At 54.8% G+C, this 12,695-nt stretch overlaps 1 protein-coding gene across 15 annotated transcripts in view; it reads right to left on the reverse strand.

The window, feature by feature from the left end:
• RNF123 (ring finger protein 123) overlaps positions 1-12,695 on the reverse strand; it is a 29,252-nt gene that overhangs the window by 4,579 nt on the left and 11,978 nt on the right. For all 15 annotated transcript variants that reach the window (XR_003233369.2, XM_072720980.1, XM_072720977.1 and 12 more), the window contains exons 21-34: positions 12,535-12,636; positions 11,277-11,383; positions 10,834-11,032; positions 10,374-10,519; positions 10,080-10,163; positions 9,213-9,320; positions 3,674-3,851; positions 2,736-2,810; positions 2,497-2,584; positions 2,316-2,403; positions 2,130-2,214; positions 687-826; positions 392-580; positions 223-298 (exon numbers count right to left, since the gene is read on the reverse strand). Coding sequence is in view for 14 of the 15 variants with exons in the window: in XM_072720980.1 (XP_072577081.1) it covers positions 223-298; positions 392-580; positions 687-826; positions 2,130-2,214; positions 2,316-2,403; positions 2,497-2,584; positions 2,736-2,810; positions 3,674-3,851; positions 9,213-9,320; positions 10,080-10,163; positions 10,374-10,519; positions 10,834-11,032; positions 11,277-11,383; positions 12,535-12,636 (1,665 nt within the window). In the remaining variant the exon portion in view is untranslated. The remainder of the gene's footprint in view (positions 1-222; positions 299-391; positions 581-686; positions 827-2,129; positions 2,215-2,315; positions 2,404-2,496; positions 2,585-2,735; positions 2,811-3,673; positions 3,852-9,212; positions 9,321-10,079; positions 10,164-10,373; positions 10,520-10,833; positions 11,033-11,276; positions 11,384-12,534; positions 12,637-12,695) is intronic.

Consider the following 12,695-nt stretch of genomic DNA (forward strand, 5'->3'; position numbering starts at 1 on the left):
GTGGGAGGGGAAGAGCTACCCACATGCTCCAACTATAGGGGACCTGGGCCTGCCTGGCTAGCACCAGCCTCCCTCCCCATCGTCCTCCCCTTAGAAGGGCGAGCTAAGGCTGAGGGTGCTAAGCCAGCCTGTCTTGATGCAGATTGGACAATGAGGCATCACTGCTCCTAGCAGAGGAACCAAGGCCTGTGATATGTTGGGTGCAGGGCACTAGGTCCTCACCAGGCAGTCGCAGGGTGACCACACGGTCAAACAGGTTCCTCTCAGCCGTCACCCGGTTCAGCACCTGGTTCAGCAGCTGTAAGGGCAGGAGCCCGTTGGTGGGTGGATGGGTGGGCTCACCACCGGGGCATTCCCAGGGGTCCCCCCTACCCTGCCCAGATGGACACACCTGTGCAAGACGCCGCAGCAGCATCTCAGAGGTAGGCCGGGACCAGTCAAGGAATATCTCAGGCACCAGCGTGATGGTCATCTCCAGGACACGCAGCAGGCTGACTGAGAGGTCAAAGCAGGTGGCACACACCTTGAGCTGCCGACTATCCACAAAGTTCCGCTCTAGGCGCTCAGCAGCCTGTTGGATCTGAGCCACCAGTGGGTGGGTGGGCAGCAGTCAGTGGCCTGGCCACAATTCCAATTGTGCCTGGTCCACTGTAGTGCCCCAGCCTACATGACCCACCATGACCCACCTCCTGGATCATGCCAATGAACTCCGAGAAGGCCCAGTTGAGCTGGTTGAGGACACTGTTGAGGAAGCTGGGTGCCACGTCGGGACCCTCCCGCAGCAGGTCTGCCATGTGCTGCTGAAGCAGGGTGGAGGGGCAGGGCTCTGCAGGGGCATGAGGAGGTAGCATTGGGAACTCCAGTCTGAGGCTCCTGCCTACACCTCTGTCCTCATTTGTTGGGCCATTGGTGTAAGGACAAAAAGATGGCTCCCTGAGGATGCTCAGGTCACGAAGGCAGGAGGACAGGGTACAGCACTGTCTGAGGTTTAGGGCTAAATCTGTCCATCTACTGGGCAAGCCACAGGCTGAAGTCATTCCCAGCCCCAACTATCCCTTAGGCCCTAGCATCATCCCAGTGAGTTCTCAGCCACATGCCCTTCAGGGAGGGTGAGACCCAGACAGGGTGACCCAGACTTCGACTCATATCGAGGTCAGTGTCCCTAAGACCTACTGCTTGAGCCCTGCTGTCCTCTACTCTTCTCTGCTGCCCTTGGCCTGGCCTTGGCATATGGCCGAGGTGGTGGGTGCCAAGTCTGGTCTGGTAAGGAGCAGTAACCAGAGCCCTTAGCCGCAGCTGGGCTGGACACCCCTCCCCCCCCCGCCTCACCCCATGCAAATCAATAGTTCCTACAGCAGCAGGACAAGTATCTGATCCCACTGCCATTCTCCATCTGCAGCTCAGTTCCACCTGCGGGCACAACCAAAAAAAGTGGCGAGGACTGATGCATGACTTTGCACAAGGCAATCAGCCTCTGGGGACTCCTTCATGCAGAAACCCTGCCCACGAGGGCAGACACACACCTGTGGGCCAAGAACCACCACATAAGGTGAGCACAGCGTGTGGCAGGCAGACTGCAAGCTGGACAACCCCAGACCTGGCCTAGGTGAAGGTTCACAGGGCTCTGCTGGGCCATGGCCCCTGGAGAGAGCAAAGCCTCTGCTCCCAACCAAATGCCCCTTCCTCTTGGAAGCCCCATGGGCACCCTCTTGGGCCCTGGACACCCCCTAGTCTGTGCCCCTGCCTTGACTCAAGTATCCAAGTTCTGGCATCAGCAGATGGCAATGAAGGGGGAGAAGGACATGGTGCTGGGACCAGGCTGGAGGTCACAGAGCTCGTTCAGAGTCCTAACTCTGTGTCAGTTGCCAGCAGCCTGGGAAGATGCCGCCTCTTTTCCCTGTGACCCAGCAGAGCATTCAGGCCCAAAGGGTACACGTGGGACTAGGGAGCAAGGGAGAGGAGGCGCAGAGTATCCCTAGATTGACAGGAAGCCAAGAAATGGAAACCTCAGGGGGCAGAGTTGGGGCCCAGCATGAGTACAGGAGAGAGGCTGAGAGAAGGGAGAAGAATCCTAGAGGACCCAAGAACAGGAGGCCAGGGCCCCCCAGTCACCCAACCTGGCCACTCACTCTGGAGGCTGGGCAAGTTGGCATCCTCAGGTTTGGTTTTCAGCAGGTGTGGCAGCCGTGTGTAGCGGTACCCGAACCCACAGCCCTGTGACGGGGAGGGGGGTGGTCAATGGGGGTCAGTGGGATAGGACAGCCCTTCCCTTCCCTTCAGCCCACCACAGCCAACTCCCCTCCAGCCAGGCTTACCCTCCAGAGCCGCACCAGGATCCAGTTGGTCTGGGCCCAGGGCCGCTGCTCATAGGGAGCCAGGAGGCTCCTCACCATGGCCACACGCCTGCAAGGGCAAGGGGTGGTGGGCAAGGAGTGAGGCCGGGCATGGTGTCGTGCCAGGCAGAGCACGCACCTCCCTGCTCTGACCCGCACTCACTGCTCCTCAGGGATCCGCTCCACGGCTCGCAGGGAGTGTGGGTAGCACACATAGCTGGCCAGGGCCTGCATCAGTGAGTCACGGATGTCTGTTGGGACAGGCCATGCCTCAGCAGGTACCCGGCATGAGCCCGAGTCCCCATGCCTCAAGCACACCCGGCTGGCATTCTGAGAAGAAAACAGCCATCCAGAGGCACCATCCCACCCCCATCCCCCCAAGCCCTCTGTATGGCCCCTCACCAGTGCCCACGATGCGTGTGTCTGCAAAGTGTTTGGCAAGGATGGCAGCCAGGCGGGTCAGGGTCTCTTCGTAGCCTGCAGGATGGGGTAGTAGGAGTGCTTGGCCAGGAGCTGGGGCTCCAGGAGCAGGCACATCCCTTGGCAGGGTGAGTGGGCTTGGGCAGCGGGCTCCAGAGCTGACTCCAAGAGCCAGTCATCCAGGGACTTCAGGCATGGCATTCACTGACTGTGACAGGCCATCGCACAGACTCACTGTGGGGGAGGCCAGGTTCTGCAAGAGTTCCTGACTGGGCTCAAGCCCATCTCAGCACACCCTCGATGGCTCAGCAGTCAAAGCCCCTTGGGCACCCACGGCTCCGCCTCTGAGGACAAAGCCTGCACCTAGGCCCGGGGCGGGACAGGGGACAGGCCAGGGGCCCAAGAGCCCACAGCCTGATCCAGACAATGACCACCAAGCCCAGCCTGAAATCAGCAGTCTGTGAGAAGCCCAAGCTCCTGTCTACGGCCTCCACAGAGCACCACCCCCATTGTGATCTGCAAAGGAGCACAAGCCAGGCTGCCGGGGGCTGACACATCCCGAGGCCAGAAGGCCAGGGCCAGGGCCATCAGGTGAGGCTGGCCGGCTCCCAGGCCACAGTGGCACCAAGAAGAAAGTGAAAGCTGGAGGGGCCCCCATCCCACACTCCATTTTGTCTCCTTCCTTCCCAGCACCAGAGAGGAGCTGTTGGCTCTGTGGCTGCTGGTACCAGGGCAAGACCCTCCATGGTGTGGGGCTTTTGCAAACACTTGTCTAATACAGGGCCCAGGAGAGCAGGAGCTGCCTCCCCTCCTCCCTCCATGGATGTGTGCTACTGGGCCATGAGGGCTCAGAACAGGGCTGCTAGGGCTCACACCAATGGCCCCCTTTTGGCCCCCTCTGGCCTAAATGGCCTTGTCACCTGGGAGCTCCTCCATGCTGTGCACGGGGCCAAAGTAATTCTTGAGAGCGCTGTAGCTGTTGATGGCCACACTCAAGTAGAACTCAGGCATGAAAGCAAAGAGAGAACCCGTGCGGTCCCCATGCTCGATGGTCCGCAGGCAGACGCGCAGCAGCCAGTATATGTCTAGCATCTTCTCCTGCAGGAGATACAAATGGGTGCTGCTGGGCTGTTCGTGGAAAGGGTCACAGGAGGCATGGCTTGGCCTGGGGCTTGGGAAAGACTTCCTTGTTCCTCAGTGGGAGCAGTGGCTCAGACAGGCCAGTAACGTGCTCAGCAGGCAAGAGGGTGCACCGTGCCTAGAGAGGCCAACACCCCAGCATAGACCAGAATTCCTGCTCGCATTTTTTAACGGTACAGGTTTTAGGCGTGCCTGGGTGGCTCAGTTGGTTAAGCATCTGACTTTTGATATCTTCTCAGGTCATGATCTTAGGGTCTTGAGATGGAGCCCCAAGTCGGGCTTTGCGCTGGGCGTGGAGCCTGCTTAGGATTCTCGCTCCCTCTCCCTCTGCCCCTCCCCCTGCCTCTCTCTCCTTCCCTTTCTAAAATAAAGAAAGAAAGGAAAAGAACGAACAAAAGGTAGGTAGGTATGTAGGTAGAGGTTTTAAGTGAGAAGGTGCTGTGTGCCAGAGTCTGGGTTGGAACACTGCCCAGGGCAAAAGGAGCTACAGGGACAAGTGGGGACAGGGCAGTGAAGAAGCTACCTAGCCTACTCTAGGTCCAGGACAGCAGACAGGAGACAGGGTGGCCAGAAATGGGGAGGTCCTGATGGCCGCAGGGACAAAGGGCTGCTTGCACCAAGCCTGGAGCCCACATTTCTGGGAGTGATGGAACCTTCACAAAAGTCAGCAGTACTGGAGAAGCAGGCTGGGTCCAGGGCGGAGGGGATGTGGCTGAGGACCACACACAGTACGGGGTGCCTAAAAATGCCCCCAAAGAGGTGGTATTGAGGAAGCAGGTCTAGAGCTCAAAGCAGAAGACGGTGGGAAGGTAGAAGGTAGAGTGACTACTGGTGGAACAGAGACCATAGAAAGCAAACAACCTGCCAAAGACCCTGTTCCCCATGGTATGGTTCCCACATGGTCTGTGCCCAGGAGGGGTCACCAACCAGGCCCCAGCACAGACCCAGAGCACCCACATTTCTTAGAGCCAGAGCATCTGGACCTGACTCCAGCTCTGATTTGTCCTCAAACCTGAGAACCCAAGAAGATATAAGCAGGTATCAGAGGGTGGGCCCGACCCAGAAGGCCTGCTGGGAACCTACTGCCACAGAAGGCCAGAGAAGACTAAGTCTGAGGAAGAGGGGGCGGTGTGTGTGGCACCAGTGTACCCAAGGACCACTGTAATGGGGGTGAGGATGTTTCTGCAAAAGGGGCGGGGCTTGCGAGAGACCTTGCAAGACTATTTCAGAGTAGTGGAGGAGCCTGTGCTGGGCCAAGAGGGAAGGGAAAATGAGGTAGCTAAGACATAGAGAAGGAAGGAGGGAGTTGTTGCTGTAGGCAGTTGTAAAGGACAGGTATCACGGGTGTTTCTCTTTACTAATGGGAGAAAGTGAATGAGAAGGAGGCAGGAGTGTGAGCACTGAAGATGGAGCAGAAAACAGTTCAATATAATAAGGGCTATAGTATGAAAAGCCCACAATGAACGTCACACAAAATAGTGAAAAACTAAAAGTGTTTTCTTTCCGATTAGGAACAAGACAAGGGAAAAAAAAAAAAGGAACAAGACAAGGATGCCTGCTTTTGCTACTTTTACTCAACATAGTACTGGAAGTCTTGGCTAGGACAATTAGGCAACAAAAAGAAATAAAGGCCATCCAAATTAGATAGGAAGGAGTAAAATTATCTTTACTGACAGATAACATGATCTTATATGTAGAAAACCCTCAAGACTCCACACACACACACACACAAAAACTGTTAGAATAAATGAATTCAGGAAATATGCAGGGCACAAAATCAACACACAGAAGTCAGTTTTGTTTTAAGATTTATTTATTTGATAAAGAATGCATGCAGAGGGTAAGGACAGTGGGAGAGGGAGAGAGAGTCTTAAGCGGACTGTGCTGAGCATAGAGCCAGATGCAGGGTTCAACTTCACAACCCTGAGATCATGACCTGAGCTGAAACCAAGAGTCAGGTGTTTAACCAATGGCCACAACCCAGGCACCCCATCAGTTGTGTTTCTATGCACTAGCAATGAACAATCCAAAAAGGAAATCAAGATTAGCATAAAAAAGTAAAATCAAGGTATAAATCTAACCAAGAAGGTGAAAGATGTGTACACTGAAAACTATAAAATGTTGCTGAAAAAAAATTTTAACGACACAAGTAAATGGAAAGACAACCCATGTTCATGGACTGGAAGACTTAATATTGTTAAGGTAACAATACTACCCAAAGCAAATTACAGATTTAATGCAATTCCTAACAAAACTCCAATGGTATTTTTTGCAGAAATAGAAAAAAATCTATCCTAAAATTCATATGGAGTCTCAAGGGGCCCAAATAGCCAAAATAATTCCGAAATAAAACAAAGCTGGAGATCTCCTACTTCCTGATTTCAAAACTTACTGCAAAGCTACAATTATCAAGACAGTGTGGTATTGGCATAAAGATGGACATACAGATCAATGGAATAGTACAGAGAGCTCAGAAATAAACCCTCACATATACGAGCAAAGGATTTTTGACAAGATGTCAAGACCATTCAATGGGGAAAGGACAGTCATTGCAATAAATAAGGGAGAGAGAGAACAGAATCTCCACATGCAAAAGAATGGTGGTCTACTACCTCACATCTTTTACAAAAATTAACTCAAAATGGATCAAAGATCAAAACTTACAAGCTAAAACTATAAAACTCTTAGAAGAAAACATGTGAAGAGGACTTCAAGATTTACCACCAACTTTTGGGCTATGACAACAAAAGCACAGGCAAAAGAGAAAGAACAGATAAGTTGGACTTCATCAAAATGAAAACTGTGCAACAAAGGTACCAACCACAGTGACAAGGCAAGCCACAAAATGGGAGAAAATATGTGTTAAGTCATAATCTGATAAGGGGCCAATATCCAATATCTAAAAATAATTCCTACGAAACAACAACAACAAACAATCCTATTAAAAACGGGCAAATACACTTAAACAAGAAGACATACAAATGGCCAATAAGAACATGAAAAGGTACTCAACACCACTAATCAATAGGGAAATGCAAATCAAAAGCACAATGAGACACCACTTCACATTGATTAGAATGGCAACCACCAAAAAAAGAAAAAGGAAAAAAACAGAGAGAGTAATAAGTGTTGGCAAGGATGGGAAAAACTGGAACTCCTGTGTCCTGCTGGTAGGAATGTAAAATGGTACAGTCACACTATGGTAGTTTCTCAAAAAATTAAAGATAGAATTACCATATTATCCAGGAATTCTGCTTCTGGATGTATACTCAGAATCTTGAAGAGGTATCTGTATATACCATGAATGTGGAAGCACCATCAAGAGCGGTCAAAAGGTGGAAACAAATCAAATGTCCACTGATGGATGAATGGACAAACAAAATGTGGTATATACACACCACGGAATACTCAGCCCTAAAAAGGAAGGAAATCCTGATACATGCCACGGTATGGATGAAAGCCGTGAGGACATTATGCTCAGTGAAATAAACCAGCGACAGAGCAGGATGTTGTATGATTCCACTTATACGAGGTCCCCAGAGCAGTCAAATTTGTAGAGTCAGAAAACAGAATGGTGGGTGCTGGAGACTGAGGCAAGGAGGGAAACGCAGGGGTAGGGGGTTCAGGTTCAGTTTAGGAAGACAAAGGGTTCTGGAGGCTGGCTGCATGACAATAGGAATATACTTAACACAACTGAACTATACATTTAAAATGATTAAGACGGGCAGCCCGGGTGGCCCAGCGGCTTAGCGCTGCCTTCACCCCAGGGCTTGATCCTGGAGACCCGGGATCCGTCTGCATGGGGCTCCCTGCATGGAGCCTGCTTCTCCCTCTGCCTGTGTCTCTGCCTCTCTCTCTCTCTCTCTCTCGCTCTAATTAATAAATAAAATCTTAAAAAAAAAAAACAATGGTTAAGATGAGAAAAATTTTTTAAAGATTTATTTATTAAAAAAAAAAGATTTATTTATCTATTCAGAGACAGAGAGAGAGGCAGAGACACAGGCAGAGGGAGAAGCAGGCTCCATGCAGGGAGCCCGACGCGGGACTTGATCCCGGGTCTCCAAGATCACACCCCGGGCTGCAGGCGGTGCTAAACTGCTGCGCCACCAGGGCTGCCCTTAAGATGAGAAATTTTATGTTCTATATATTTTATCATAATTTAAGGGAAAGGAAAAGAAGGTACAGAGACGGTAGGGCAAGATTCCTAAGAAGATGGTGCTGGAGGGGTGGCTAAGATTGCCTATGCCACAGGGCACCTGGGTGGCTCAGTCAGTTAAGTGTCTGCCTTTGGCTCGGGTCATGATCTTAGAGTACTGAGACTGAGCCCCGCATTGGGCTCCCTGCTCAGCAGGGAACCTGCTTCTCCCTCTCCCTCTGCAGCATCCCCTGCTTATGCTCTCTTTATCTCTCTCTTAAATAAATATATAAATATAATCTTTTAAAACTTTTTTTAAAAAAAAGATTGCCTAGGTCAGCGGCTAGCCATGGGGGTATGGGGTGGAGAGGAAGCTCCCTAACCATGATCACCTCCATGGGGCTGGAGGCAAGGTGGTGTGTGGCAAGAGAGAAAGGAGGGGTAACAGGTGGAGGGATGGTGTGTAGAGGTGTGGACAAGGGCTTTGATCATCCAGTTATGGGGGAAGGGGATGCCTCAGAAGGCAGACAGATGCCCTGACATGGGCACTCACTAGCTGGGGAGGGATGCCAGGATAGTAGGAAGAAGTAACAAGGATTTGGGACCTGGGGGTCAAAGCATGGTCACAGAGAGAGTACATCACCTTTCAGTTTACTACTCAAGGCTGATGGCCCTGGGAGAGCAGACACTCGTCCTCCTGGGTCATGACAGAGTGTCCCTAGCAACAGGATGCACCTGACAGACTCCAGGCTCTGCGCACATATTATTGAATCCATGAGTAAATGAATGACAACGTAGGAAACAAGGCTGTAGCTCAAAGGAGGGAGGGAAGTCAGAGGGAAGCAGGTGCAAAGTGAGGGCAAGTGGGGCTCCGGGGAGCGCCCCTCCACCCCAGTGGGAAGGAAGGGGCAGGGGCGAAGGGAAGACAGGCAGAGACAGGCTGTGTTCCTCCAAGGGAGGATGTGTGAGCTGGAGGGGAACTGGGCTGCCTCCAATGGCACCTACTCAAGCTCACAGGGCAGGAGAGCTCCAGGGGAAGCAGCTTGGGGTATGGCACATAGGAGGAGCAGGGAGGGAGCACATGAGGGCAGGGAGCCTCGGAGGGATGGCACAACCCAGCCCCATGTGACTAGTCAGGGAGCCTGGGAAGGCAGCAGCCACCGTCCAAGGCCACATCAACTCACCTGGGAGTAGACAGTAGCATGGACCCAGGCAAGCCGGCGACTCAGGTGGTCCAGCTTTTCGGAGAAAACCTTCTGACTCTTGGTCAACTCCGCAAGGATGTCCTTCCTCTGCCACCCAAGGGGAAAGGAGGACAGTCAGGCCACACCCACACCCACCCTGCCTGCCCCGGGTAGCCTGGTAGGGACCCCACCGGTGCCCAAAGCAGGCAGAGGGTTGGGCAGACACAGCTCCACTCACCGTCTCCTGCCTCTGACCCCCACCCCCCGGCAAGCCTGAGCAGGCCTCAGAGCAGGGCCTTGGTCATCTGCACAGAATATGGAAGTGAGATGCAGCTGAGGCTCCGTGAGCCCCTGGCCAGGACACCCCAGGGACCAGAGCTCTAGAAGCTGCTCTCACCCTGGCCAAGCCTGGGCTTTGCAGACCATTGGGGTCAGCCCGGGCCTGCCTGGCCCTACTCCCCAGGCCTAGAGAGCTATGGCAGAGGGGCTCCAGGGGGGTGGGGGAGTCAGGTCCTGCTTCCTGCTGACTCTGTAAGTGGCCGATGAAGCACTCAGGGTCGAATTCATAATTGATGAGGAAAGTGGGTGTGCGTCAGCACTTAGTGGGCAGGGGGCAGGGGCACCTTGGCACGGGCCGCACCTGGCAATGGGGCTCAGGCCCCGTCCCGCCCTAGTGCCAGCCCCACTCTCACCGATGTGGCATAGTTGGGGGAGCAAGGACAGAATAACCACTGGGCAGCCCCCAGAAGCAGGGGCAGGGCAGTCCAGATTTCCTCTGCGGCCTTCCCTAGGAAGCCCGAGCTGGCTAACTACCTCCTCGTTAACAGCCCTCCTTCCCTGAAACCCATCTGCCCATCCAAGCCTTACCCGCTTAGGGCACCGGCGCAGCTTGTCCTCTGTGTCCCTTAGAGCCATGGCATACTCATTGACATCATCAGACACACCCACCATCTAGAGCATCAGACACCACATAACCAGCATGACCCTTGGGCACCTTACTCGCCCCCCCCACCCCCCTACAAAACCAGGTCCCGCCCATGTGTTTCTGGCAGCACATGACTCTGGCAGCACAGTCACACACAGGCACTGGGCACACACGCACACACAAGCATTGTAATGCCCAGGACTACAGGATGTGCTCGTGGGCCACCAATGGGAGACCTTGCCCAGCTGCTGGTGAACGCTGAGATTATACATCATGACGGCGCCATCCAGGACTTCCAGCAGGGAATTCTCGGTGAGGGGCTGCTCTGGCTCCTCAGGAGGCCGCCCCAGCAGCAGGCCCTCGTTCCAGTGGCTGCCCTCAACTAGGAAGTGGGGGAAAGGCAGGGTCAGGGCTACGGGCTCTCCCCTAAATCTGTGGTGCCAGGATGGGCCTCGAGGTAGGAGAAAGGGCCCCTTCCCCCTCCCTGGGTCCAAGGAGGGCTGTGCAGGGAGAGCATGGGGGCAGGGGCGGGGCAGGGCCTGCAGCTCCAGGCCTATTTCTGCAACATTGATTTCTTCCCCTCAGAGTGCACTTCCCATGTCCTTGAGACACTGCCAGGCCCCAGGACCAGGAGGGAATGGAGGTGCGGCCTGGCTGTGCCCAGGGACACCACGTTTAGCCTGGCCCGGCACCTACTGTCCTCACGAGTCCTCTGTTCGGCACTCAGCGTGCGGACCTTCACTTTCTCCGAGGTGCTCAGAGGCCGCCGTGGGGTCATCAGGCTCACGGCCGCTGTGCTGAGGAAGCGGTTAGCTCGGCCCAGGGTTGGAGAACTGAGCCAGCTGGGCCGGGGCAGGGGCAGCACGCCCCCCATGGCCAGAGCCTGCGTGGGGCGCTGTGGAGGAGAGAGGAGGCCAGACGCCACTCAGCTCCCCGGGACTGGGGCCCCCATAGGGCCCCCTTGGTTTGTGGGGCTGGGAAATGGAGGAAGGTTTGTGCCTCCACCTACAGCAAAGAAACCTGCTTGGTGAGAAGCTCCTTGCCTGTGTGGAGAGGGAGGTGGCCCTGTGTGACACCCCTGCCCTTATGATAGAGGGACAGCCCAACACCAAGCCCCCTGCCTGCCCCTACTGCGGCACCTGGGCCGCAGCTGGGGCTGGCTCCTCATCCTCGTCCAGGTCATCCATGGTGGCCGCCTGGAGCTCCAGCGGGTCGATCAGGATGTTGGCCTTGGAGGCAAGGTCATCTGGGAGGAATGGCAGGAGGGGTCTCAGGCCAGCAGAAGGCCCAGGGGTCATAGTGGAACTGCCCAGGATGGCGAGAGTGCACTGATGCCTGAGCAGATACCACTGCACCTTTGCCTGTGGGACTCTCCTTTTTTTTTTTTTTCTGTGGGACTCTCCTTAGTCCACCCTGGCCATCACGGCACCCCGAGGCCCTCTGTCTCATACAGCCTTCACGGCAGGAACATTCCCCATCACACCCTCTGTCAGTGCCTCTGCTTCCAGTGCCTGCACACTCTCGGGGGGGCCCCCCTGCCTCTCTGCGCCATCACTTCCTTCCCTTAGAACACAAGACCTAGGGCTGTTTAGGCAGCTGCTCGTCTCATCTTGCACACAGGCCTCACCACAGGCTTGTCTGCCCCACCTCTACATGGACAGCCGACCACAGCATCCCTGCTGCCTCTGGCAGCCCCCTTCCTCATGGTGCCCTGGCCCCACAGCCTCCACAGTGAAGGGGCCCCTCCCTTCACCTCTACCTTCCCTCTACCTCCTTACTTGGCTCACGCATGCTGTTCTTACATGCACACCCCTGACTTCACTCCCTCATTTCAAGAACCTCCCAAAGCTGCCTCTGCCCCTGGAGTGAGCCCACACCTGCTTTATGGCCCACAAGGCCCTCAGACTTCACCTGGGGGACTCCTTGGCCTCATTTCCCAACGCTCCCTGCTGGTGGCTTCTTCTCCAGCACAACCACAGCTTTCTATCCCCGGACCCTGGCCGGCTGGTGCTGGCATCCCTGCCTATGCATGCTCTGTGCTCACAGCCACTTATGCTCATCCCTGAAACCTACTCAGGCAGCACTTATGAACGTGCCCCTCCCACCCCTGTGACCTCACCAAAATCCTACAGTCACTCCTCTGCCAGCACGTATGCCTCTAATTCATTACGGGATTTCCAGACTTCCCCTGGGGTAGGTGCCCAGAGGGAAGAGATGGCTGGACCTAAGATCTGAGGCAAATGGGCATCTCCCTGCTGGAGCAGGTCAAGATACTCGGGCGCCCTCTGGTGGAGCTCGGAACTCACGGCAAAGCTGGCTGAGGGATGGCCTCTGGGCCCTCTAAGCCCCCTTCCAAGCCCCATCTGCCCTGCCCACTGCCCACAGGTCTGCACGCACCTTTGAGGGTCTTCCGAAGGTGTGAGAGGAGGCCTCCCAGGCGCTGAAGGTCGAAGTAGTCTACCTTGCCATTATAGAAGACCTGGGGTGGGATGTAGGCCTCTGCAAGGAGGGGTCAGAGAGGCCAGGCCAGCAGTGAGCCAGGCAGGAAGACCTACTGA

The sequence above is a fragment of the Vulpes vulpes genome, chromosome 9 (assembly GCF_048418805.1).
Source record: "Vulpes vulpes isolate BD-2025 chromosome 9, VulVul3, whole genome shotgun sequence".
In the NCBI taxonomy this organism is placed as follows: Eukaryota; Metazoa; Chordata; class Mammalia; order Carnivora; family Canidae; genus Vulpes; species Vulpes vulpes.